The sequence below is a fragment of the Hoplias malabaricus genome, chromosome 2, assembly GCF_029633855.1.
Source record: "Hoplias malabaricus isolate fHopMal1 chromosome 2, fHopMal1.hap1, whole genome shotgun sequence".
In the NCBI taxonomy this organism is placed as follows: Eukaryota; Metazoa; Chordata; class Actinopteri; order Characiformes; family Erythrinidae; genus Hoplias; species Hoplias malabaricus.
The window spans coordinates 86,064,012-86,088,011 of record NC_089801.1 but is presented as its reverse complement, the minus strand read 5'-3'; the positions used below and the strand labels follow the sequence as shown (position 1 = coordinate 86,088,011).

General features: G+C 49.7%; 1 protein-coding gene across 1 annotated transcript in view; it reads left to right on the top strand.

Moving 5' to 3' along the window:
- Nucleotides 1-24,000, top strand: part of gpc6a (glypican 6a) — a 93,312-nt gene that overhangs the window by 66,423 nt on the left and 2,889 nt on the right. Inside the window, exon 8 of the mRNA XM_066657191.1 lies at nucleotides 23,741-23,868. Within this exon, the coding sequence (XP_066513288.1) occupies nucleotides 23,741-23,868 (128 nt within the window). The remainder of the gene's footprint in view (nucleotides 1-23,740; nucleotides 23,869-24,000) is intronic.

Here is a 24,000-nt window from a genome sequence, read left to right as displayed (position 1 = left end):
TCACTGTGGCGATGGACGTGTTGGAGCTGGAGTGAGTGCTGGTGCTGATGCTGGAGTGTGAGGATGTTCAGCATTACTGTGGTGATGGCCGTGTTAGAGCTGTTGCTGATGCTGGAGTGTGAGGATGAACAGTGTTACCATGGCAATGATCATATTGGAGCTGATGCTGGAGTGTGAGGATGTACAGTGTTACCCTGGCGATGGAGGTCTTGGTGCTGATGCTGGAGAGTGAGGATGTACAGCGCTACTGTGTCGATGGAGGTCTTGGTGCTGATGCTGAAGTGTGAGGATGTACAGTGTCACTGTGGCGATGGACGTGTTGGAGCTGGAGCTGGTGCTGATGCTGGAGTGTGAGGATGTACAGTGTCACTGTGGCGATGGACGTGTTGGAGCTGGAGTGAGTGCTGGTGCTGATGCTGGAGTGTGAGGATGTTCAGCATTACTGTGGTGATGGCCGTGTTGGAGCTGATGCTGATGCTGGAGTGTGAGGATAAACAGTGTAACCATGGCAATGGTCATATTGAAGCTGATGCTGGAGTGTGAAGATGAAATGTGGTGATGGCCATGTTGGAGCTGGTGATGATGCTTCAGTGTGAAGAGGAACAGCGTTACCATGACAATGCCCATGTTGGAACCAGTGCTGATGCTTGAGTGTGAAGATGAATAGTGTTACCGTGGTGATGAAAGTGTTGTAGCTGATGCTGATGTTGGAGTGTGATTATGAGCAATGTGTTAAAACCCAGTATAACTGACTCATGGTGATGACAAAATTTGAATTATTTGTGTTTTTAAGGTGGAGCTGATGGCACTGTGCTTTTAAGGTGGAGTTGTTGGCTCTGTGTTTTTAATGTGGAGCTGGAGCTGATGGCTCTATATATTTAACGTGGAGCTGATGGCCCTGTGTTTTTAAGGTGGAGCTGATGGCCCTGTGTTTTTAAGATGGAGCTGATGGCCCTGTGTTTTTAAGGTGGAGCTGATGGCCCTGTGTTTTTAAGGTGGAGCTGATGGCCCTTTGTTTTTAAGTTGTAGTTGATAGCCCTCTGTATTTAATGGGGAGTTGATGGATCTATTTTTTTAAGGTGGAGCTGATGGATCTGTGTTTTTTAAGGTGGAGCTGATGGATCTGTTTTTTAATGTGGAGCTGATAAATCTGTTTTTTAAGGTGGAGCTAATGGAGGTGTGTATTTAAGGTGGAGCTGATGGATCTGTTTTTAAGTTGGAGCTAATGGAGGTGTGTATTTAAGGTGGAGCTGATGGCTCTGTGTTTTAATGTTGAGCTGTAGCTGATGGATCTGTTTATAAGTTGGAGCTAATGGAGGTGTGTATTTAAGGTGGAGCTGATGGATCTGTTTATAAGTTGGAGCTAATGGAGGTGTGTTTTTAAGGTGGAGCTGATGGATCTGTGTTTTAATGTTGAGCTGGAGCTAATGGATCTGTGTTTTAATGTTGAGCTGGAGCTGATGGATCTGTTTATAAGTTGGAGCTAATGGAGGTGTGTATTTAAGGTGGAGCTGATGGATCTGTTTATAAGTTGGAGCTAATGGAGGTGTGTTTTTAAGGTGGAGCTGATGGCTCTGTGTTTTAATGTTGAGCTGGAGCTGATGGATCTGTTTTTAAGTTGGAGCTAATGGAGGTACGTATTTAAGGTGGAGCTGATGGATCTGTGTTTTAATGTTGAGCTGGAGCTGATGGATCTGTTTTTAAGTTGGAGCTAATGGAGGTGCGTATTTAAGGTGGAGCTGATGGATCTGTGTTTTAATGTTGAGCTGGAGCTGATGGATCTGTGTTTTAAGATTAAGCTGATGGATCTGTTTTTTAAGGTGGAGCTGACGGATCTGTGTTTTTTAAGGTGGAGCTGATGGATCTGTGTTTTTTAAGATGGAGCTGATAAATCTGTTTTTTAAGGTGGAGCTAATGGAGGTGTGTATTTAAGGTGGAGCTGATGGATCTGTTTTTAAGTTGGAGCTAATGGAGGTGTGTATTTAAGGTGGAGCTAATGGATCTGTTTTTAAGTTGGAGCTAATGGAGGTGTGTATTTAAGGTGGAGCTGATGGATCTGTGTTTTAATGTTGAGCTGGAGCTGATGGATCTGTTTTTAAGTTGGAGCTAATGGAGGTGCGTATTTAAGGTGGAGCTGATGGATCTGTGTTTTAAGATTAAGCTGATGGATCTGTTTTTTAAGGTGGAGCTGACGGATCTGTGTTTTTTAAGGTGGAGCTGATGGATCTGTGTTTTTTAAGGTGAAGCTGATAAATCTGTTTTTTAAGGTGGAGCTAATGGAGGTGTGTATTTAAGGTGGAGCTGATGGATCTGTGTTTTAAGATGGAGCTGATGGATCTGTTTTTAAATTTGGAGCTAATAGCCCTCTGAATTTAATGGGGAGTTGATGGCTCTGTGTTTTTAAGGTGGAGCTGATGGCCCTGTGTTTTTAAGGTGGAGCTGATGGCGGATCTGTGTTTTTAAGGTGGAGCTGATGGATCTCTGGCTGTCCCTCAGAGACTCAAACTCCAAGTTGTTCTGGACCCGTTTCACCTTCAGTCTGAGCTTTTCCAGACAGAGCTAATGGAGTTAGCCCCCAGAGGACCAAGCTGCCTTGGCCACCACTTCACTCACTATGAGTCTGTGAACATTTTTAAGTTGTAGTTGATAGCCCTCTGTATTTAATGGGGAGTTGATGGCTCTGTGTTTTTAAGGTGGAGCTGATGGCTCTGTTTTTTAAGTTGGAGCTAATGGAGGTGTGTATTTAAGGTGGAGCTGATGGATCTGTTTTTTAATGTTGAGCTGGAGCTGATGGATCTGTTTTTAAGTTGGAGCTAATGGAGGTGTGTATTTAAGGTGGAGCTGATGGATCTGTTTTTAAGTTGGAGCTAATGGAGGTGTGTATTTAAGGTGGAGCTGATGGCTCTGTGTTTTAATGTTGAGCTGTAGCTGATGGATCTGTTTATAAGTTGGAGCTAATGGAGGTGTGTATTTAAGGTGGAGCTGATGGATCTGTGTTTTAATGTTGAGCTGGAGCTGATGGATCTGTTTATAAGTTGGAGCTAATGGAGGTGTGTATTTAAGGTGGAGCTGATGGATCTGTTTATAAGTTGGAGCTAATGGAGGTGTGTTTTTAAGGTGGAGCTGATGGATCTGTGTTTTAATGTTGAGCTGGAGCTGATGGATCTGTTTTTAAGTTGGAGCTAATGGAGGTGCGTATTTAAGGTGGAGCTGATGGATCTGTGTTTTAATGTTGAGCTGGAGCTGATGGATCTGTTTTTAAGTTGGAGCTAATGGAGGTGCGTATTTAAGGTGAGGCTGATGGATCTGTGTTTTAATGTTGAGCTGGAGCTGATGGATCTGTTTATAAGTTGGAGCTAATGGAGGTGTGTATTTAAGGTGGAGCTGATGGATCTGTTTATAAGTTGGAGCTAATGGAGGTGTGTTTTTAAGGTGGAGCTGATGGATCTGTGTTTTAATGTTGAGCTGGAGCTGATGGATCTGTTTTTAAGTTGGAGCTAATGGAGGTGCGTATTTAAGGTGGAGCTGATGGATCTGTGTTTTAATGTTGAGCTGGAGCTGATGGATCTGTTTTTAAGTTGGAGCTAATGGAGGTGCGTATTTAAGGTGAGGCTGATGGATCTGTGTTTTAATGTTGAGCTGGAGCTGATGGATCTGTGTTTTAAGATTAAGCTGATGGATCTGTTTTTTAAGGTGGAGCTGACGGATCTGTGTTTTTTAAGGTGGAGCTGATGGATCTGTGTTTTTTAAGGTGGAGCTGATAAATCTGTTTTTTAAGGTGGAGCTAATGGAGGTGTGTATTTAAGGTGGAGCTGATGGATCTGTGTTTTAAGATGGAGCTGATGGATCTGTTTTTAAATGTGGAGCTAATAGCCCTCTGAATTTAATGGGGAGTTGATGGCTCTGTGTTTTTAAGGTGGAGCTGATGGCTCTGTTTTTTAAGTTGGAGCTAATGGAGGTGTGTATTTAAGGTGGAGCTGATGGATCTGTGTTTTAATGTTGAGCTGGAGCTGATGGATCTGTTTTTAAGTTGGAGCTAATGGAGGTGCGTATTTAAGGTGAGGCTGATGGATCTGTGTTTTAATGTTGAGCTGGAGCTGATGGATCTGTGTTTTAAGATTAAGCTGATGGATCTGTTTTTTAAGGTGGAGCTGACGGATCTGTGTTTTTTAAAGTGGAGCTGATGGATCTGTGTTTTTTAAGGTGGAGCTGATAAATCTGTTTTTTAAGGTGGAGCTAATGGAGGTGTGTATTTAAGGTGGAGCTGATGGATCTGTGTTTTAATGTTGAGCTGGAGCTGATGGATCTGTTTTTAAGTTGGAGCTAATGGAGGTGCGTATTTAAGGTGAGGCTGATGGATCTGTGTTTTAATGTTGAGCTGGAGCTGATGGATCTGTGTTTTAAGATTAAGCTGATGGATCTGTTTTTTAAGGTGGAGCTGACGGATCTGTGTTTTTTAAGGTGGAGCTGATGGATCTGTGTTTTTTAAGGTGGAGCTGATAAATCTGTTTTTTAAGGTGGAGCTAATGGAGGTGTGTATTTAAGGTGGAGCTGATGGATCTGTGTTTTAAGATGGAGCTGATGGATCTGTTTTTAAATGTGGAGCTAATAGCCCTCTGAATTTAATGGGGAGTTGATGGCTCTGTGTTTTTAAGGTGGAGCTGATGGCTCTGTTTTTTAAGTTGGAGCTAATGGAGGTGTGTATTTAAGGTGGAGCTGATGGATCTGTGTTTTAATGTTGAGCTGGAGCTGATGGATCTGTTTTTAAGTTGGAGCTAATGGAGGTGTGTATTTAAGGTGGAGCTGATGGCTCTGTTTTTAAGTTGGAGCTAATGGAGGTGTGTATTTAAGGTGGAGCTGATGGCTCTGTGTTTTAATGTTGAGCTGTAGCTGATGGATCTGTTTATAAGTTGGAGCTAATGGAGGTGTGTATTTAAGGTGGAGCTGATGGATCTGTGTTTTAATGTTGAGCTGGAGCTGATGGATCTGTTTATAAGTTGGAGCTAATGGAGGTGTGTATTTAAGGTGGAGCTGATGGATCTGTTTATAAGTTGGAGCTAATGGAGGTGTGTTTTTAAGGTGGAGCTGATGGATCTGTGTTTTAATGTTGTGTTGGAGCTAATGGATCTGTTTTTAAGTTGGAGCTAATGGAGGTGTGTATTTAAGGTGGAGCTGATGGATCTGTGTTTTAATGTTGAGCTGGAGCTGATGGATCTGTTTTTAAGTTGGAGCTAATGGAGGTGCGTATTTAAGGTGGAGCTGATGGATCTGTTTTTTAAGGTGGAGCTGACGGATCTGTGTTTTTTAAAGTGGAGCTGATGGATCTGTGTTTTTTAAGGTGGAGCTGATAAATCTGTTTTTTAAGGTGGAGCTAATGGAGGTGTGTATTTAAGGTGGAGCTGATGGATCTGTGTTTTAAGATGGAGCTGATGGATCTGTTTTTAAATGTGGAGCTAATAGCCCTCTGAATTTAATGGGGAGTTGATGGCTCTGTGTTTTTAAGGTGGAGCTGATGGCCCTGTGTTTTTAAGGTGGAGCTGATGGCGGATCTGTGTTTTTAAGGTGGAGCTGATGGATCTCTGGCTGTCCCTCAGAGACTCAAACTCCATGTTGTTCTGGACCCCTTTCACCTTCAGTCTGAGCTTTTCCAGACAGAGCTAATGGAGTTAGCCCCCAGAGGACCAAGCTGCCTTGGCCATCACTTCACTCACTATGAGTCTGTGAACTCCCAGCTCTGTCTGACCAAAACATGGTCCGAGAGCTAACGGCCAAACCCCAGCAGAACCAGGGTCTCTTTCTCACAGAGTGAAGTGTGGGCTGTGGTCTTTTTCAAAGCTGTAAACCCTCAGAAATGTAGGTCAGCGTTCACTAATCTAATTAACGCCACTGCTGCTGCTGCAGTTAGAACAGTCCAGGGGATAGTGATGTCATCACACCACCGAATGATGTCATCAGGAACATACTGAAAGCAGCACATTGCTGTTCAATCAGAGAAACATCAGAAAAATGCAGAGTGACTACAAGGGTTAAGTAATTCCCAGGTGGTTGCTAGGGTGTTGCTATGGTATGCAAAGTGGCTGCTAAACTGTAATCTGTATGTTGCTATGGTTCCCAAGGTGGTTGCTAGGCTGTTGCTAGGGTGTTGCCTGATGGGTGAGAGGACTTCTTTAAGCCTATGATCACTAAGCCCAATGCCAAGTGTCCACCAGAGGAAAGCCCCCCGCCCCGCAGCTTCTGGAGCAACACTGCCTCCAGTGTCTAAAGTTTTTGTGGCTGTATGTCATCAGATTCTCACAGCAGTGTGTTCTAACCCTATCCCAGAGAAGCAGAGGCTGTTCCTGTGGGAAAGGGGAACACACTCTTGATGAATGACCTTGAGTTCCAGAGGAACGCAGGAGAAACAGGTGTCCAGCGCTCCGGTGAAACCCATTGTCCTGTCTCAGAGAGGAATTCTGTGAGCGTTCCGAAGCATTCCGAGCGGCGGAGAGCCGCAGTGCTGCAGTGAAGCCCTGGCTCCAATAGAAAGGAGAGAAACGGAGGAGTGCTGCTTGTGTTTTCTGCTGCTGTTAGAGCTACATTGATTCTTCAGGACTCTGCTGTCAGAAACAATCCTCCTGGGCCTTTAGCCTCCACCCAATTTATTTCCATCATCGTGTGCATGACCTGAGTGAGAATGGAGGAGGACGGAGCGCCACGGAGAAAAACACAGGAACACGGTTCTGGGCTCTTTCACCAAACAATGATCACAGAGAACAACTGAGCACCTTAGGGTTAGCGCTCTCTCTTTTCTATCTCTCTGTCTCTCTCTCTCTCGCTCTCTCTGTCTCTCTCTCTTTCTCTCTCTCTCTCTCTCTCTCTGTCTCTCTCTCTCACTCCACTCTCTCTCTCTCTCTCTCTCTCTCTCTCTCTCTTTCTCTCTCTCTCTCTCTCTCTCTCTCTCTTTCTCTCTCTCTTTCTCTCTCCTCTCTCTCTCTCTCTCTCTCTCTCTCTCTCTCTGTCTCTCTCTCTCACTCTCTCTCTCTCTCTCTCTCTCTCTCTCTTTCTCTCTCTCTCTCTCTCTCTCTTTCTCTCTCTCTCTCTCTCTCTCTCTCTCTTTCTCTCTCTCTTTCTCTCTCTCTCTCTCTCTCTCTCTCTCTCTCTCTCTGTCTCTCTCTATCACTCTCTCTCTCACTCTTTCTTTCTCACACACACACACACACTCCTCACACACACATGCTCCTCATACACACACACACACACACACACACACACACTGAGTGTGTGTGTGAGTGACTTGGTGTGTGTGTGTGTGTGTGTGTGTGTGTGTGTGAATGATAGGTGCTCCGTGGTCAGGGAGTGGTGATGTTACAGTGATGTCACAGTGGTGTTGGAGAGTGTAATTGTGGTGTAACAGTGATGTAAGAGGCGCATCAGTGGTGTTACTCTGTGTTGGTGACTGAGGGGTTCAGTGGTGTTTGTGTGTGTGTGTGTGTGTGGTGTGTGTGGATGCTTCCTGTGTGTGTGTGTGGTCTGTATAAACTTATATGAGTGGAAATGAATGGAAATGGCTTTGCTGCCCACTCGACTGAATCTGGTGAGGTGTGTGTGTGTGTGTGTGTGTGTGTGTGTGGTGTGTGTGAAGTCCCTGAAGCCACGTGGGTCATTCTTTGTGGTTAAACCCTTTCAGGGTTTGTTTTCAGTCGAGCAACATCACTGTTTTTCCAAGGCGCTCTGCTCCCAGTTTTCCGAGGCGCTCTCGTCCTGGTTTTTCCAAGGCGCTCTGCTCCCAGTTTTTTCTGGGGCACTCTGGTCCCTCTTTTCCAAGGTGCTCTGGTCCCGGTTTTCTGAGGCTCTCTATTCGCAGGTTTCCGCGGCTCTTTTGTCCTGCCGCTGCAGCCGCAGTCATTAGTGCCTTGTAGCTCACGGCGCTAGCAGCTAATGTAAACGTGGGCAGTGGGTTTTTAATGGCCAGTGGGAGTGCAGTGCTTCTGAGGCTCCATTAGAGTTCAACGTCATCTGCACATGGGCTAACACACACACACACACACACCAGAAACATCACACAGCTTCCATTAGCCACAGAATCCTCAGACCTCACTCTGCGCTAATGTGCTAATGCTGGTCTGATTCCTGGCGAAGCTCATGATAAACTACAGTAAACTACGGCAAACTGTAATTACAGTGAACCCCAGTAAACGACTGTGAATTGTAATGAAGTAGAGTGAAGTTTAGTAAACTACACCAATCTGAAGAAATCTACAGTTTGACACTGTTTTTTTTACATTTGCGGCCAGCGCAGGGAACATAGTGTGTCCGGTTCTCTTTGTCGACTGGTGGGTCACGCTCTTCACACGCGTCACAGAAACAAAGCTGCGGCAGCGTCTCACGTCTCATTGTGAATTCCCAGAGTCCGAAAAATGCCAGAAAATACTATCTCTCTCAGGAGGGTCGTGATCGGAGCCAATACACCTTTCTTTCTCAAACAAACCTTCACTAAAAATCCAACTGTCACTACTTTACTCTTCAGAACGAAGGCTGTAAGAAGCTCAGCTGTGAACTGCAGCAGTTTATTGTCGAATATCTGTGTTTATTTGAAGTTCTTCATGCCGCTCAAATGCTAATGTTGCTAATAGAATGTGAATCGTTAGCGATTAGCATGGTCCAATTCTCTGTGCTCAGTGTTAGCGGCGTCAGCGCGTGCATTCGCTCATCCAGCGCAATCCTACTTTCACACCGAAAGAAACACATCCCCCCGTTAACGTTGTTCTGAAAGAAGGATTAAAGACTCTTATTTTGACATCTCTAAATCTTTTGGGAAGCGGAGGCTGGAGGTTTAAACAGAACGAGGAGGATTCTGACTTGTTTTGGTTCATGATTTAATCAGAGCGCTCGGGACTGGAGTGGTGTATCAGTGTGTGTGTGTGTGTGTGTGTGTTGTTTGTTTGTTGTTTGTTTGATGAGTGTAATCAGCTGCTGAGAATCTGCCTGTGTCTCTGTGGAGAGTAAATATTTTAGAGTACAATCAGCGGTGTATTGAAGGAGATGAGTGGTGTGCCGAGGTGTGTGTGTGTGTGTGTGTGTGTGTGTTAAGGTGGATTTTTCCCGCAGCGTCTGGCTGTTCCTCCGCCTCCTCGATGTTGAACACGAGTGTGTTAATAATTCAGTGAATGTTCCACAAGCTCTGAGGAGTTTGGATCTCTGGGCGCCGCCTTAAATGCCTCCTTAAATGTCTCCTCTGACTAATTACCCATCCTCCCGCGCTGTGTGTGTGTGTGTGTGTGTGTGAGAGCTGAAGTACACATGTATAAATATATAAAGCTAATGGCAGTGCAGCGCGGCGGTCACGCGTCCAGCGAAGAGAGCTGCGTTTGATCTGAGTTTATGTTGATGTTTATTCATGAGGACGTCTCCGCGGCGCTGTTTGATGTTGTGAATTATGTCTATTGATGTTCGCAGCTCAAACCGTAAACATTCCTCTGACGGCCTCCGTAAACACGGGAGATATCCTGCCATTAGGAGACTAATCTCATCCTGGTGAGGAGCAGTCACTGAGCCCCTACAGCAGCCCCTCACAGCTGACCCCACCCCCTCCTGTCCTCCCTCACAGCTGACCCCGCCCCCTCCTGACCTCCCTCACAGCTGACCCCACCCCCTCCTGTCCTCCCTCACAGCTGACCCCTCACCATCCTGTCCTCCCTCACAGCTGACCCCACCCCCTCCTGTCCTCCCTCACAGCTGACCCCACCCCCTCCTGACCTCCCTCACAGCTGACCCCACCCCCTCCTGACCTCCCTCACAGCTGACCCCGCCCCCTCCTCTCCTCCCTCACAGCTGACCCCGCCCCCTCCTGTCCTCCCTCACAGCTGACCCCGCCCCCTCCTGTCCTCCCTCACAGCTGACCCCGCCCCCTCCTGTCCTCCCTCACAGCTGACCCCTCACCATCCTGTCCTCCCTCACAGCTGACCCCTCCCCCTCCTGACCTCCCTCACAGCTGACCCCTCCCCTTCCTGTCCTCCCTCACAGCGACCCCACCCCTCCTGTCCTCCCTCACAGCTGACCCCACCCCATCCTGTCCTCCCTCACAGCTGACCCCTCCCTCACAGCTGACCCCGCCCCCTCCTGTCCTCCCTCACAGCTGACCCCGCCCCCTCCTGACCTCCTCACAGCTGACCCCTCACCATCCTGTCCTCCCTGACAGCTGACCCCTCCCCCTCCTGACCTCCCTCACAGCTGACCCCCCCCTCCTGTCCTCCTCACTGCCTCCCCTCCTACTCCCACAGCTGACCCCCTCCCCTCCTGTCCTCCCTCACAGCTGACCCCTTCCCCATCCTGTCCTCCTCACAGCTGAGACCCCTCCCCCTCCTGACCTCCCTCACAGCTGACCCCTCCCCCTTCCTGCCTCACGCTGCCCCTCCCATCTTTCACAGCTGACCCCACCCCCTCCTGTCCTCCCTCACAGCTGACCCCTCCATCACAGCTGACCCCGCCCCCTCCTGTCCTCCCTCACAGCTGACCCCACCCCCTCCTGTCCTCCCTCACAGCTGACCCCTCCCTCACAGCTGACCCCGCCCTCTCCTGTCCTCCCTCAGAGCTGACCCCGCCCCCTCCTGACCTCCCTCACAGCTGACCCCGCCCTCTCCTGTCCTCCCTCACAGCTGACCCCTCCCCATCCTGTCCTCCTTCACAGCTGACCCCTCCCCTTCCTGACCTTCCTCAGAGCTGACCCCATCCCCTCCTGTCCTCCCTCAGAGCTGACCACATCCCCTCCTGACCTCCCTCAGAGCTGACCCCTCCCCCTCCTGACCTCTTCTAGAGCTGACTCCTCCCCCTCCTGACCTCCCTCAGAGCTGATCTCACCCCCTCCTGACCTCTTCTAGAACTGACCGTATGTCAATTTCATAGTGTAAGTGGAGGCGAGGCTGGACCTGAAGGTGGGGTTGGAGGCAGGGCTGGGGCTCTGAGATCCTGTCAGATGCAGTGAGAGTTTTCAGACGAGAAACGGACCTTAATTTCTATAATTTATTGTATGTTATGTTTAGTGTTTGATTTATTCGTGCAGTGCCACGGCCCCTGGTGGACGGTCCAGCGCCAGACACTGTGAGAAAAAAACAGGTGTGGGGGGCTTGTAAAAGGAAATGACCACAGCTGTGGTCAGCCCTGAGAGGGCAGTTAGCGGTTAGTGCCAGGTCCAGGTCCAGATGTGTGTAAATTCCACAGCTGTCTGCTTGGACATTTGAGGGTTGTACTTTCCTGTGCGTCTGGGACGCTGTGGTCAGCGCGGTGTCCTCAGAGCTAAATAAAGCAGCAGTGCTAACACACGCTAACCGTCTGACTGACCCAGCCCCGACACGGCCGAAGCAGACCGGAGTGGACCGGAGCGGACCGGAGCGCTGCGGTCAGGGAGCAGTGTTTATGACGGAGTTACTGGTAGAGCTCCTGTAGTGTATATTATTACAGTGGAATGAGCTGCTGATGGAAGCAGGCTGCGGTTACAGTGTGTGTGTGTGGGGGGGGGGGGGGCTCAGTTCCCTAGTGAGATGACAGAAATGTTCGGACGTCCTCCTGTCCTTCCTCTGTCCTCTGTGTCCTTCTTTCTGAAAGCGGCAGAGCTCAGTGGATGAATCTAAATAAAACTTGTCTCTGAACGTGAACCTCACGCTGTCTTTATGTTTAAAGCTCGTTAAAATAAACACCGTGTCCTCGGGGGACGTCCACCCACATTCCCACGTGACCCTTATACTGTCCAGATGTGTGAGGACGGCTGAGAGCCTCAATCTCATTTGAACATTTAACGTAGGGTCAGACGAAGCAAACATGTCCCGTCTCTGCTTGGGTCTGGGCTCGTCATGATGAGGTTCTAGGTCAGGAGAACCCTAACGCTGACTAACCCTGGAAACACGACCACAAGGAGGCATGCCGTGTCCCTGTCACCGACTGTCAGCAGGAGTGTCCCCAGTGTCCCCCACTAGCTCTTAGCCTTGATCCAGAGCAGCTCGGCATGTTCCGGAAGTGTGAACCGGTCCGGGATTAACCCGATCTGGACGGTGAGGGTCTGGCTGTGGAGACGCGGTGGGTACGCAGCTGGTGTCCGACTCTTTCGTCCTCTGTTTCTCCGATGAAGTGAACTCACTCCCCCATCACTGTTGTCTCCGGAGACCACCGCAGACTTTGACTGTTTCCCAGCAACTGGAGCATTTAATAAACATCAGAGGGCCGAGTCTGTCCTCAGCTCTGAGATACACCTGAGAACTCCTGAACCTGGGGGGCAGTCTGTGTTCTGAACACGGGGGGCACTGTGTGTCAGGAGGACAGTGGGGGGGTGGGGGGGCATCTCTGGTCTCTGTGACTGGACAGAAATAACACAACTTTCCAACAGACGCACGCTGACAAAAGCTGGACATCAGCATTCACACCTGCTCCAGAACAGCCTTTACACTGCGGCACATATGGCTCTGCGTGTGTGTGTACTGACGCAGTAAATAGTGTGTGTGTGTGTGTGTGTGTGTAGTGATGCAGTAAATAGTGTGTGTGAGTGTGTATTTATTTGACAGCGTTCTCTTGCAGCCTCCTGACCTCGGGCTTCTCTATTCTCCACCTTCACATTTTACTGTATGAATAATAAATCAGACACACACACACACACACACACACTCTGCTCCATCTGAATGGATATGTCAGCAGTGGCAGGAATACGCCAACCCAGCAGTGCTAATGTTAATGAACATGTTCCGAGGCTTCGGATCATCGTCGTCTTTAATTTAAACCCAAACTGTACTTCGTTTATTAGTGCGCGCACACACACACACACACACACACGCACACATGCACGCACACACACACACATACACGCACGCACACACACACATACACGCTCTCTCTGGATCTGTTCTTCATGTATAAGCACTAAAATACACTTAGAGCGTCACTGGCAGGAATCTGAAAATAATTGACTCCTTTATAAAATAATTTGGAGAAATTCAGTTAGATTTCAATGGAACAGTGAGGGTCAACCAGCAGGGGGCTTAGGCCCTGTTCACATTGAGAACTCCATTTCCCAGAATCCTTCAGGGTAATCAATGCATTACTTCACTTTAATTCACTTCACTCCAGTTCACTTTAATTCACTTCACTCCAGTTCACTTCAATCCAATTCACTTTAATTCACTTCACTTCAGTTCACTTCACTCCAATTCACTTTAATTCACTTCACTTCAGTTCACTTCAATCCAATTCACTTTAATTCACTTCACTTCAGTTCACTTCACTCCAATTCACTTTAATTCACTTCACTTCAGTTCACTTCAATCCAATTCACTTTAATTCACTTCACTTCAGTTCACTTCACTTTAATTCACTTTAATTCACATCAATTTACTTCACTTCAGTTCACTTCACTCCAATTCACTTTAATTCACTTCACTCCAGTTCACTTCAATCCAATTCACTTTAATTCACTTCACTTCAGTTCACTTCACTTCAATTCACTTTAATTCACTTCAGATCACTTCACTTCAGTTCACTTCACTTCACTCCAATTCACTTTAATTCACTTCACTTCAATTCACTTTAATTCACATCAATTTACTTCACTTCAGTTCACTTCACTCCAATTCACTTTAATTCACTTCACTCCAATTCACTTTAATTCACTTCACTCCAGTTCACTTCAATCCAATTCACTTTAATTCACTTCACTTCAATTCACTTTAATTCACATCAATTTACTTCACTTCAGTTCACTTCACTCCAATTCACTTTAATTCACTTCACTCCAATTCACTTTAATTCACTTCACTCCAGTTCACTTCAATCCAATTCACTTTAATTCACTTCACTTCAGTTCACTTCACTTCAATTCACTTTAATTCACTTCAGATCACTTCACTTCAGTTCACTTCACTTCACTCCAATTCACTTTAATTCACTTCACTTCAGTTCACTTCACTTTAATTCACTTCAGTTCACTTCACTCCAATTCACTTTAATTCACTTCACTTCACTTCACTTCAATTCACTTCACTTCACTCCAGTTCACTTCACTTCACTTCACTTCACTTCACTTCACACACCTAACTTTAACATTAACCTAATTGTGATCAGTAATATGTTTAATTCGGATTAAATTCTAGTTTAATTCTAATCTGCCTCTGACCAGGTCTGTGTATAAAACAGATCAATGCAGATCAATGCACTGAACTGTGTTTACTCCAGATCCTGATCCTGGTCTTTAATCTGTTTCTGATCCTAACCCTGGTTTTGATCCTGATCCTGAGCGGAGCTGCTGTTGTCCGGGGGTGGGAAGGGGGGACACGGTGGGGGGGACAGGGGTCTGGTTAGTGGTGTTATTTATAAACAGTTACGGGGTGTATCTGTGTCTCAGAGACAGAAGTAAATGGAGTGGGGTGTTTTTGGGGGGTTGTCATGTCTGTGGGGGTCTCATCTTTCACCCCCTGGGGTTCTTGGTGGGGGTCAGTGGGTTCAGGGCTGTTTGAAGTGTGTGAGACGTCGAGACGCTGAAAGGTGAGACATGTCTGAGACTCTAAACAACGTCCAGCTCTGGGTCATTTCACTCTAAGAGTAGGGTTAAAAACAGAGTGGACATCAGTCTCAGCACACATCCATACCCTGGAATTACCCCTATTCTGAGACCCTGATACATATTACACCTCATCAGGTACATTACATTATCCCTCTACACCTGGGTCCACCTGTTTCCTCTGAGCCTCACACACACACACACACACACACACACTCTATACCCCCACACATCTCTCTCTCTCGCTCTCTCTCTCTCTCTGTGTTTAGCTTCAGGTGTCCTCCAGGCAGAGTTGTAAAGCTGATTGTTTGTCTGTGTGTGTGTGTGTGTGTGTGTGTGTGAGGGCGGTGGTCAGTGGTCAGTGCAGTAGTCTTGTAGTCTGTCCAAAATTATTTAGACAGTTGGTTGGGACATAGCTGGGACAGTGTGGACGCAGTGGGGACATATTTGGGACAGTGTGGACGCAGTGGAGACATATTTGGGACAGTGTGGACGCAGTTGGGACATATTTGGGGCAGTGTGGAAGCAGTTGGGACATAGTTGGGGCAGTGTGGATGCAGTCGGGACAGTGTGGACGCAGTTCGCAGTTGGGACATAGCTGGGACAGTGTGGATGCAGTGGGGACATATTTGGGACATTGTGGATGCAGTTGGGACATATTTGGGGCAGTGTGGATGCAGTTGGGACATAGTTGGGGCAGTGTGGACGCAGTTCGCAGTTGGGACATAGCTGGGACAGTGTGGATGCAGTGGGGACATATTTGGGGCAGTGTGGAAGCAGTTGGGACATAGTTGGGGCAGTGTGGATGCAGTCGGGACAGTGTGGACGCAGTTCGCAGTTGGGACATAGCTGGGACAGTGTGGATGCAGTGGGGACATATTTGGGACATTGTGGATGCAGTTGGGACAGTGTGGACGCAGTTGGGACATATTTGGGGCATTGTGGACGCAGTTGGGACATATTTGGGGCAGTGTGGATGCAGTTGGGACATAGTTGGGGCAGTGTGGACGCAGTTCGCAGTTGGGACATAGCTGGGACAGTGTGGATGCAGTGGGGACATTTTTGGGACATTGTGGATGCAGTTGGGACATAGTTGGGACAGTGTGGAAGCAGTTGGGACATAGTTGGGACAGTGTGGATGCAGTTGGCACATAGTTGGGGCATTTGGGACATAGTTGGGTCAGTTGGGACATAGTTGGGACAGTGTGGAAACAGTTGGGACATAGTTGGGACAGTGTGGATGCAGTTGGGACAGTGTGGACGCAGTTGGGACATATTTGGGGCATTGTGGACGCAGTTGGGACATAGTTGGGACAGTGTGGAAACAGTTGGGACATAGTTGGGACAGTGTGGATGCAGTTGGGACAGTGTGGACGCAGTTGGGACATATTTGGGGCATTGTGGACGCAGTTGGGACATATTTGGGGCAGTGTGGATGCAGTTGGGACATAGTTGGGGCAGTGTGGACGCAGTTCGCAGTTGGGACATAGCTGGGACAGTGTGGATGCAGTGGGGACATTTTTGGGACATTGTGGATGCAGTTGGGACATAGTTGGGACAGTGTGGAAGCAGTTGGGACATAGTTGGGACAGTGTGGATGCAGTTGGCACATAGTTGGGGCATTTGGGACATAGTTGGGTCAGTTGGGACATAGTTGGGACATAGTTGGGACAGTGTGGAAACAGTTGGGACATAGTTGGGACAGTGTGGACACAGTTGGGACATAGTTGGGATAGTGTGGACGCAGTCGGGACATACTTGGGACAGTGTGGACGCAGTTGTGACATATGTGGGGCAGTGTGGATGCATTTGGGACATATTTGGGACAGTGTGGACGCAGTTGGGACATATTTGGGACAGTGTGGACGCAGTTGGGACATATTTGGGACAGTGTGGACGCAGTTCGCAGTTGGGACATAGCTGGGACTGTGTGGACGCAGTTAGGACATATTTGGGACAGTGTGGACGCAGTTGGGACATATTTGGGGCAGTGTGGATGCAGTTGGGACATAGTTTGGGCAGTGTGGATGCAGTCGGGACAGTGTGGACGCAGTTCGCAGTTGGGACATAGCTGGGACAGTGTGGATGCATTGGGGACATTTTTGGGACATTGTGGATGCAGTTGGGACATAGTTGGGACAGTGTGGAAGCAGTTGGGACATAGTTGGGACAGTGTGGAAGCAGTGGGGACATAGCTGGGACAGTGTGGATGCAGTGGGGACATAGTTGGGACAGTGTGGACACAGTTGGGACATAGTTGGGACAGTGTGGACACAGTTAGGACATAGTTGGGTCATTTGGGACATAGTTGGGACAGTGTGGACACAGTTGGGACATAGTTGGGACACTGTGGACGCAGTTGGGACATGGTTGGGGCAGTTGGGACATAGTTGGGACACTGTGGACGCAGTTGAGACATAGTTGGGACACTGTGGACGCAGTTGGGACATAGTTGGGACACTGTGGACACAGCTGTGACAGTGTGGATGCAGTTGGGACATAGATGGGGCAGTTGGGACATAGTTGGGACACTGTAGACGCAGTTGGGACACTGTGGAAGCAGTTGGGACATAGTTGGGGCAATTGGGACATAGTTGGGACACTGTGGATGCAGTTGGGACAGTGTTGATGCAGTTGGGACATAGTTGGGACAGAGTGGATGCAGTTGGGACATAGATGGGGCAGTTGGGACATAGTTGATGCAGTTGGGACATAGTTGGGACAGAGTGGATGCAGTTGGGACATAGATGGGGCAGTTGGGACATAGTTGGGACACAGTAGACAGTTGGGACAGTGTGGAAGCAGTTGGGACATAGTTGGGACAGAGTGGATGCATTTGGGTGATAGTTGGGACAGTGTGGACACAGTAGGGACATAGTTGGGGCAGTTGGGACATAGTTGGGACACTGTGGATGCAGTTAGGACATAGTTGGGGCAGTTGGGACATAGTTGGGACAGTGTGGATGCAGTTGAGATGCAGTGAGGGGACAGTGTGGATGCAGTTGGGACATAGTTGGGACAGAGTGGACACAGTTACGACAGTGTGGATGCAGTTGGGACATAGATGGGGCAGTTGGGACATAGTTGGGACACTGTAGACGCAGTTGGGACACTGTGGAAGCAGTTGGGACATAGTTGGGGCAGTTGAGACATAGTTGGGACACTGTGGATGCAGTTGGGACAGTGTTGATGCAGTTGGGACATAGTTGGGACAGAGTGGACGTAGTTGTGACAGTGTGGATGCAGTTGGGACATAGATGGGGCAGTTGGGACATAGTTGGGACACAGTAGACGCAGTTGGGACAGTGTGGAAGCAGTTGGGACATAGTTGGGACAGAGTGGATGCATTTGGGTGATAGTTGGGACACTGTGGACACAGTAAGGACATAGTTGGGACAGTGTGGATGCAGTTGGGACATAGTTGGGACAGTGTGCAAGCCGCTCATGCTCACGCACTCTGTGTCTACGGAGACACGCCGTTGTAGCACACGCAGAATGAGGCCCGCCATTGTCGTCCTGCTGAAACAACCATGAACTTCCCTGTAAAAGACATCACCTCAATGGCAGTTTGCGTGTCTCTAATCCACCCTCCCACACACAACCAGAGATGAGGCTTTTGTCCCTGTCTCTGAAGACAGTCTGGATGGTCCCTTTCATCATTAGCGTGGTAAACACAACATCCATTTCTCTAGAAAACAAACTGGAACTTGGACTCCTCTGACCACAGCACATGGGTCTACTGTCTTCCAGACGCTCTGAGATGAGCCACGGAACTCATCAGTGGTTCTAGATATAAAGCATGTCTATCTTTATAAGAGTGTGTCTGAGTCTCTGGGGCATTTTGTGACGTAGTGGTGAACACTAAAGGGTTTCTGAAGTCCTCCTGAGCCCACGGGGCTGTGTGTGTGGCTGTAGTGTGACAGTTTCTAATGCAGAGCCATCTGAGGGCTAGAAGGTCACTCTGAACACTGCTGTCCCCCTCCTGCCAGCGACTGGGAGTCCTCCACACATCCTGAATGATTCTCAGTATCAGTGCGGTGGATGATAAATTACTAAAAATGTTCCATTTGAAGTGTGTGAAAATCCTTTAATCTTCTGTTCTCTCCTGTTCACTGAGGAACCCTTTGTTCTCGTTCTGGCCCCTGCCGGAGGCTCAGGGAACCGGAGTGAAGTGGAGGGAGGGGTCCTGTCTCTGTAAACAGGGGTCCAGGACCCTCTCAACCCCCATTAAAAGATTCCTGTGTGTTTGTGACAGACACCACATACGTTCGGTAACCACAGCGACTGTTTACAGCCCGACACCAGCCCCCCGCACTGACCGAGGAGCAGAAGGGGTGGGTACAGTGTGTGAGAGCAGTGCTCTTCCTCAGTGGGGGCTATCAGATCTCACAGAGAGAGAGAGAGAGACTGTGTGTAACCCTCGCTCGCCCTCGGCTCTTCACACCAACTGCTGTCTGTCACCTCTCTGATAGACAGCTTCTACTGCTCACACAGATTAACACCTCAGGAACACACACACACACACAAACATGCATCAGCTGATCTACAGTTTTCAGACTGCTGTAGAATGAACCCATAATAATAATAATAATAATAATAATAATAATAATAATAATAATAATAATAATAATAATGGTAATGGCAGAGCACTGAGTGAGGTGAGTAATGACAGAGTGAGGGCTGCTGTTACACACTGGTCTTGTGAATGTGTTACTGTGAGACATGATGCTGAGACACAGAGACACTGATGATCAAACAAGGAGTTGAGGGCAGGTGCTGGTGAGACATTAAGCAGAACGAGAGCTCATGTCAGACTGAAGGTGAGACAATGAGCAGAGTGAGAGCTCATGTCAGACCGAAGGTGAGACACTCAGCAAAGTGAGAGCTCATGTCGGACTGAAGGTGAGACACTGAGCAGAGTGAGAGCTCATGTCAGACCGAAGGTGAGACACTGAGCAGAGTGAGAGCTCATGTCGGGCCAAAGGTGAGACACTGAGCAGAGTGAGAGCTCATGTCGGGCCGAAGGTGAGACACTGAGCAGAGTGAGAGCTCGTGTCGGGCCGAAGGTGAGACACTGAGCAGAGTGAGAGCTCGTGTCGGACTGAAGGTGAGACACTGAGCAGAGTGAGAGCTCATGTTGGGCCAAAGGTGAGACACTGAGCGGAGTGAGAGCTCGTGTCGGACTGAAGGTGAGACACTGAGCAGAGTGAGAGCTCATGTCGGACTGAAGGTGAGACACTGAGCAGAGTGAGAGCTCGTGTCGGACTGAAGGTGAGACACTGAGCAGAGTGAGAGCTCATGTTGGGCCAAAGGTGAGACACTGAGCGGAGTGAGAGCTCGTGTCGGACTGAAGGTGAGACACTGAGCAGAGTGAGAGCTCATGTCAGACCGAAGGTGAGACACTGAGCAAAGTGAGAGCTCATGTCGGGCTGAAGGTGAGACAATGAGCAGAGAGAGAGTTCATGTCGGACTGAAGGTGAGACACTGAGCAGAGTGAGAGCTCATGTCAGACCAAAGGTGAGACACTGAGCAGAGTGAGAGCTCATGTCGGGCTGAAGGTGAGACAATGAGCAGAGAGAGAGTTCATGTCGGACTGAAGGTGAGACACTGAGCAGAGTGAGAGCTCATGTCGGACTGAAGGTGAGACAATGAGCAGAGAGAGAGTTCATGTCGGACTGAAGGTGAGACACTGAGCAGAGTGAGAGCTCATGTCGGGCTGAAGGTGAGACAATGAGCAGAGAGAGAGTTCATGTCAGACTGAATGTGAGACACTGAGCAGAGTGAGAGCTCATGTCAGACCGAAGGTGAGACACTGAGCAGAGTGAGAGCTCATGTCGGGCTGAAGGTGAGACATTGAGCAGAGTGAGAGCTCATGGTGAGCCAATGTTTAGCTAATTTTGAGTTGATCTTGAGCTGATGGATCTGAAGAATAAAGGTGTTCTGTCCCCACATCAACAGAGACATCTCCTCCACATTGCTCTGCTGAAAAATAACAGACGGAACGTCATGGATAAACTACGGAATAATCTGACACAATCAATATCCTCACCACCGCTATGCTCCGTATCTTATCTCTAACAGAGAGAAAGAGAGAGAGAGAGAGAGTAAAAGACTGTTTGATTAAAGAGTAGTAAGTGATGATTCAGCTGTAAACTTCCACCTCCATTTCACTCCATTTCATTTATTACTGTCGTTTTTTATTCCTCTCTGACACATGTCTTCTCTCATTGAGGGGTGTAGAGAGTGGGGGTCATGTTGGGGGGGGGAGTGTAGAGGGTGGGGATCGTATTGTTAGAGGGAAAGTAGAGGGTGGGGTTTGTGCTGGGGGGTGTAGAGGGTGGGGTCAATTTGTTGGGGGGTAGAGAGTTGGGGTCGTGTTGTTGGGGGGGTGTAGAAGGTGGGGGTCATGTTGGGGGGAAGGGGAGGTATAGAGGGTGGGGGTCATGTTGTGGGGGTCTGAAGCGTGGATATTGTGTTTTTGTGGGGGTATAGAGGGTGGAGATCGTGTTGTGGGGATTGTAGAGGTTGGAGGTTGCGTTTCTGTGGGGTGGTGTAGAGGGTGGGGATCGTGTTGGAGGGGTGTAGAGGATGGGGGTCGTGTTGGGGGGTGTAGAGGGTGGAGGTGGTGTTGTTGTGGGGGGTGTAGAGGGTGGAGATCGTCTTGTTGTGGGGGGGTGTAGAGAGTGGGGGTCATGTTGTTGGGGGGGGCGTAGAGGGTGTGGGTCGTGTTGTTGGGGGGCGTAGAGGGTGGGGGTCGTGTTGTTGGGGGGTGTATAGGGTGGAGGTTGTGTTGTTGTGGGGGTGTAGAGGGTGGGGGTCATGTTATGGGGGTGTAGAGGGTAGAGATCGTGTTGTTGTGGGGGGGGTGTAGAGGGTGGGGGTCATGTTGGGGGGGGGGGGTGTAGAGGGAGGAGGTGGTGTTGTTGTGGGGGGGGTGTAGAGGGTGGGGGTGTAGAGGGTGGAGATCGTGTTGTTGTGGGGGGGGGGTTATAGAGGGTGGGTGTCAAGTTGGGGGGTGTAAACGGAGGAGGTTGTGTTGTTGTGGGGGGTGTAGAGGGTGGGGTTGTGTTGGGGGGTGTAGAGGGTGGAGGTTGTGTTTTTGTGGGGGTGTAGGGGGTGGAGGTTGTGTTGTGGGGGGTATAGAGGGTGGGAATCCTGTTAATGTGAGGGGGAGTAGAGGGTGGGGGTCGTGTTGTTGTGGGGGGATGTAAGAGGGTGGGGGTCGTGTTGTCAAGGTGTAGAGGGTGGGGGTCCATGTTGGGGGGGGGGGGTAGAGGGTTTGGGTCGTGTTGTTTGGGGGGTGTAGAGAGTGGAAGTCATGTTATTTGTGGGGTGTGTAGAGAGTGGGTTGTGTTGTTGGGGGGTGTAGAGGGATAGGGGTCATGTTGGGGGGGTGTAGAGGGTGGAGGTTGTGTTGTTGTGGGGGGTTTAGAGGGTGGGGGTCGTGTTATGGGGGTGTAGAGGGTGGAGGTTGTGTTTGTTGTGGGGGGGTTAGAGGGTGGGGGTCGTGTTATGGGGGTGTAGAGGGTGGAGGTTGTGTTGTTGTGGGGGGTTTAGAGGGTGGGGGTTGTGTTATGGGGGTGTAGAGGGTGGAGGTTGTGTTGTTGTGGTGGGTGTAGAGGGTGGGGGGTCGTGTTGTGGTGGGTGTAGAGGGTGGAGATCGTATTGTTGTGGGGGGGTGTAGAGGGTGGGGGTGTCATGTTCTTGGGGGGGTGTAGAGGGTGGAGGTCGTGTTGTTGGGGGGGAGTAGAGGGTGGGGTCGTGTTGGGGGGTGTAGAGGGTGGAGATCGTATTGTTGTGGGGGGGTGTAGAGGGTGGAGATTGTATTGTTGTGGGGGGGTGTAGAGGGTGGAGATCGTATTGTTGTGGGGGGGTGTAGAGAGTGGGGGTCATGTTGGGGGGGTTGTAGAGGGTGGGGGTCGTGTTGGGGGGGTGTAGAGGGTGGAGGTCGTGTTGTTGGGGGGGAGTAGAGGGTGGGGGTTGTGTTGGGGGTGTAGAGGGTGGAGATCGTATTGTTGTGGGGGGGTGTAGAGAGTGGGGGTCATGTTGGGGGGGTGTAGAGGGTGGAGGTCGTATTGTTGTGGGGGGGTGTAGAGGTGGAGATTGTGTAGGTGTGGGGGGGTTGTAGAGGGTGGAGATCGTATTGTTGTGGGGGGGTGTAGAGGTGGAGATCGTATTGTTGTGGGGGGGTGTAGAGAGTGGGGGTCATGTTGGGGGGTGTAGAGGGTGGGGGTCGTGTTGGGGGGGTGTAGAGGGTGGAGGTCGTTGTGTTGGGGGGGAGTAGAGGGTGGGGGTCGTGTTGGGGGGTGTAGAGGGTGGAGATCGTATTGTTGTGGGGGGTGTAGAGAGTGGGGGTCATGTTGGGGGGTGTAGAGGGTGAGGTCGTATTGTTGTGGGGGGGATGTAGAGGGTGGAGATTGTATTGTTGTGGGGGGGTGTAGAGGGTGGAGATCGTATTGTTGTGGGGGGTGTAGAGGGTGAGAGATCGTATTGTTGTGGGGGGGTGTAGAGAGTGGGGGTCATGTTGGGGGGGTGTAGAGGGTGGGGGTCGTGTTGGGGGGTGTAGAGGGTGGAGGTCGTGTTGTTGGGGGGGAGTAGAGGGTGGGGTCGTGTTGGGGGGTGTAGAGGGTGGAGATCGTATTGTTGTGGGGGGGTGTAGAGAGTGGGGGTCATGTTGGGGGGGTGTAGAGGGTGGAGGTCGTGTTGTTGGGGGGGAGTGTAGAGGGTGGAGATCGTATTGTTGTGGGGGGTGTAGAGGGTGGAGATCGTATTGTTTGTGGGGGGGTGTAGAGAGTGGGGGTCATGTTGGGGGGGTGTAGAGGGTGGGGGTCGTGTTGGGGGGGTGTAGAGGGTGGAGGTCGTGTTGTTGGGGGGAGTAGAGGGTGGAGATCGTATTGTTGTGGGGGGGTGTAGAGGGTGGAGATCGTATTGTTGTGGGGGGTGTAGAGAGTGGGGGTCATGTTGGGGGGGTGTAGAGGGTGGGGGTCGTGTTGGGGGGGGTGTAGAGGTGGAGGTCGTGTTGTTGGGGGGGAGTAGAGGGGTGGGGGTTGTGTTGGGGGGTGTAGAGGGTGGAGATCGTATTGTTGTGGGGGGGGTGTAGAGAGTGGGGGTCATGTTGGGGGGTGTAGAGGGTGGAGGTCGTGTTGTTGGGGGGGAGTGCAGAGGGGTCGTGTTGGGGGGTCATGGTTCTGGTTCTGAGACCCTTGTGTTGTTGCTATTCTGCAGGTTGTGGACATCAAGGAAAAGTTGAGAAACTCCAGGAAGTTCTGGTCGACTCTCCCAGAGTCCATCTGCACATCGGACCGAGTCAGCACCGACCCGGACAACTGCTGGAACAGTCACACTAGAGGAAGGTAGGATATGTTCTGATTGGCCGTGATGTCTGTGCACTGATTGGCCGAGATGTCTGTGCTCTGATTGGCCATGATATCTGTGCACTGATTGGCCGAGATGTCTGTGCCTTGATTGGCCGAGATGTCTGTGCT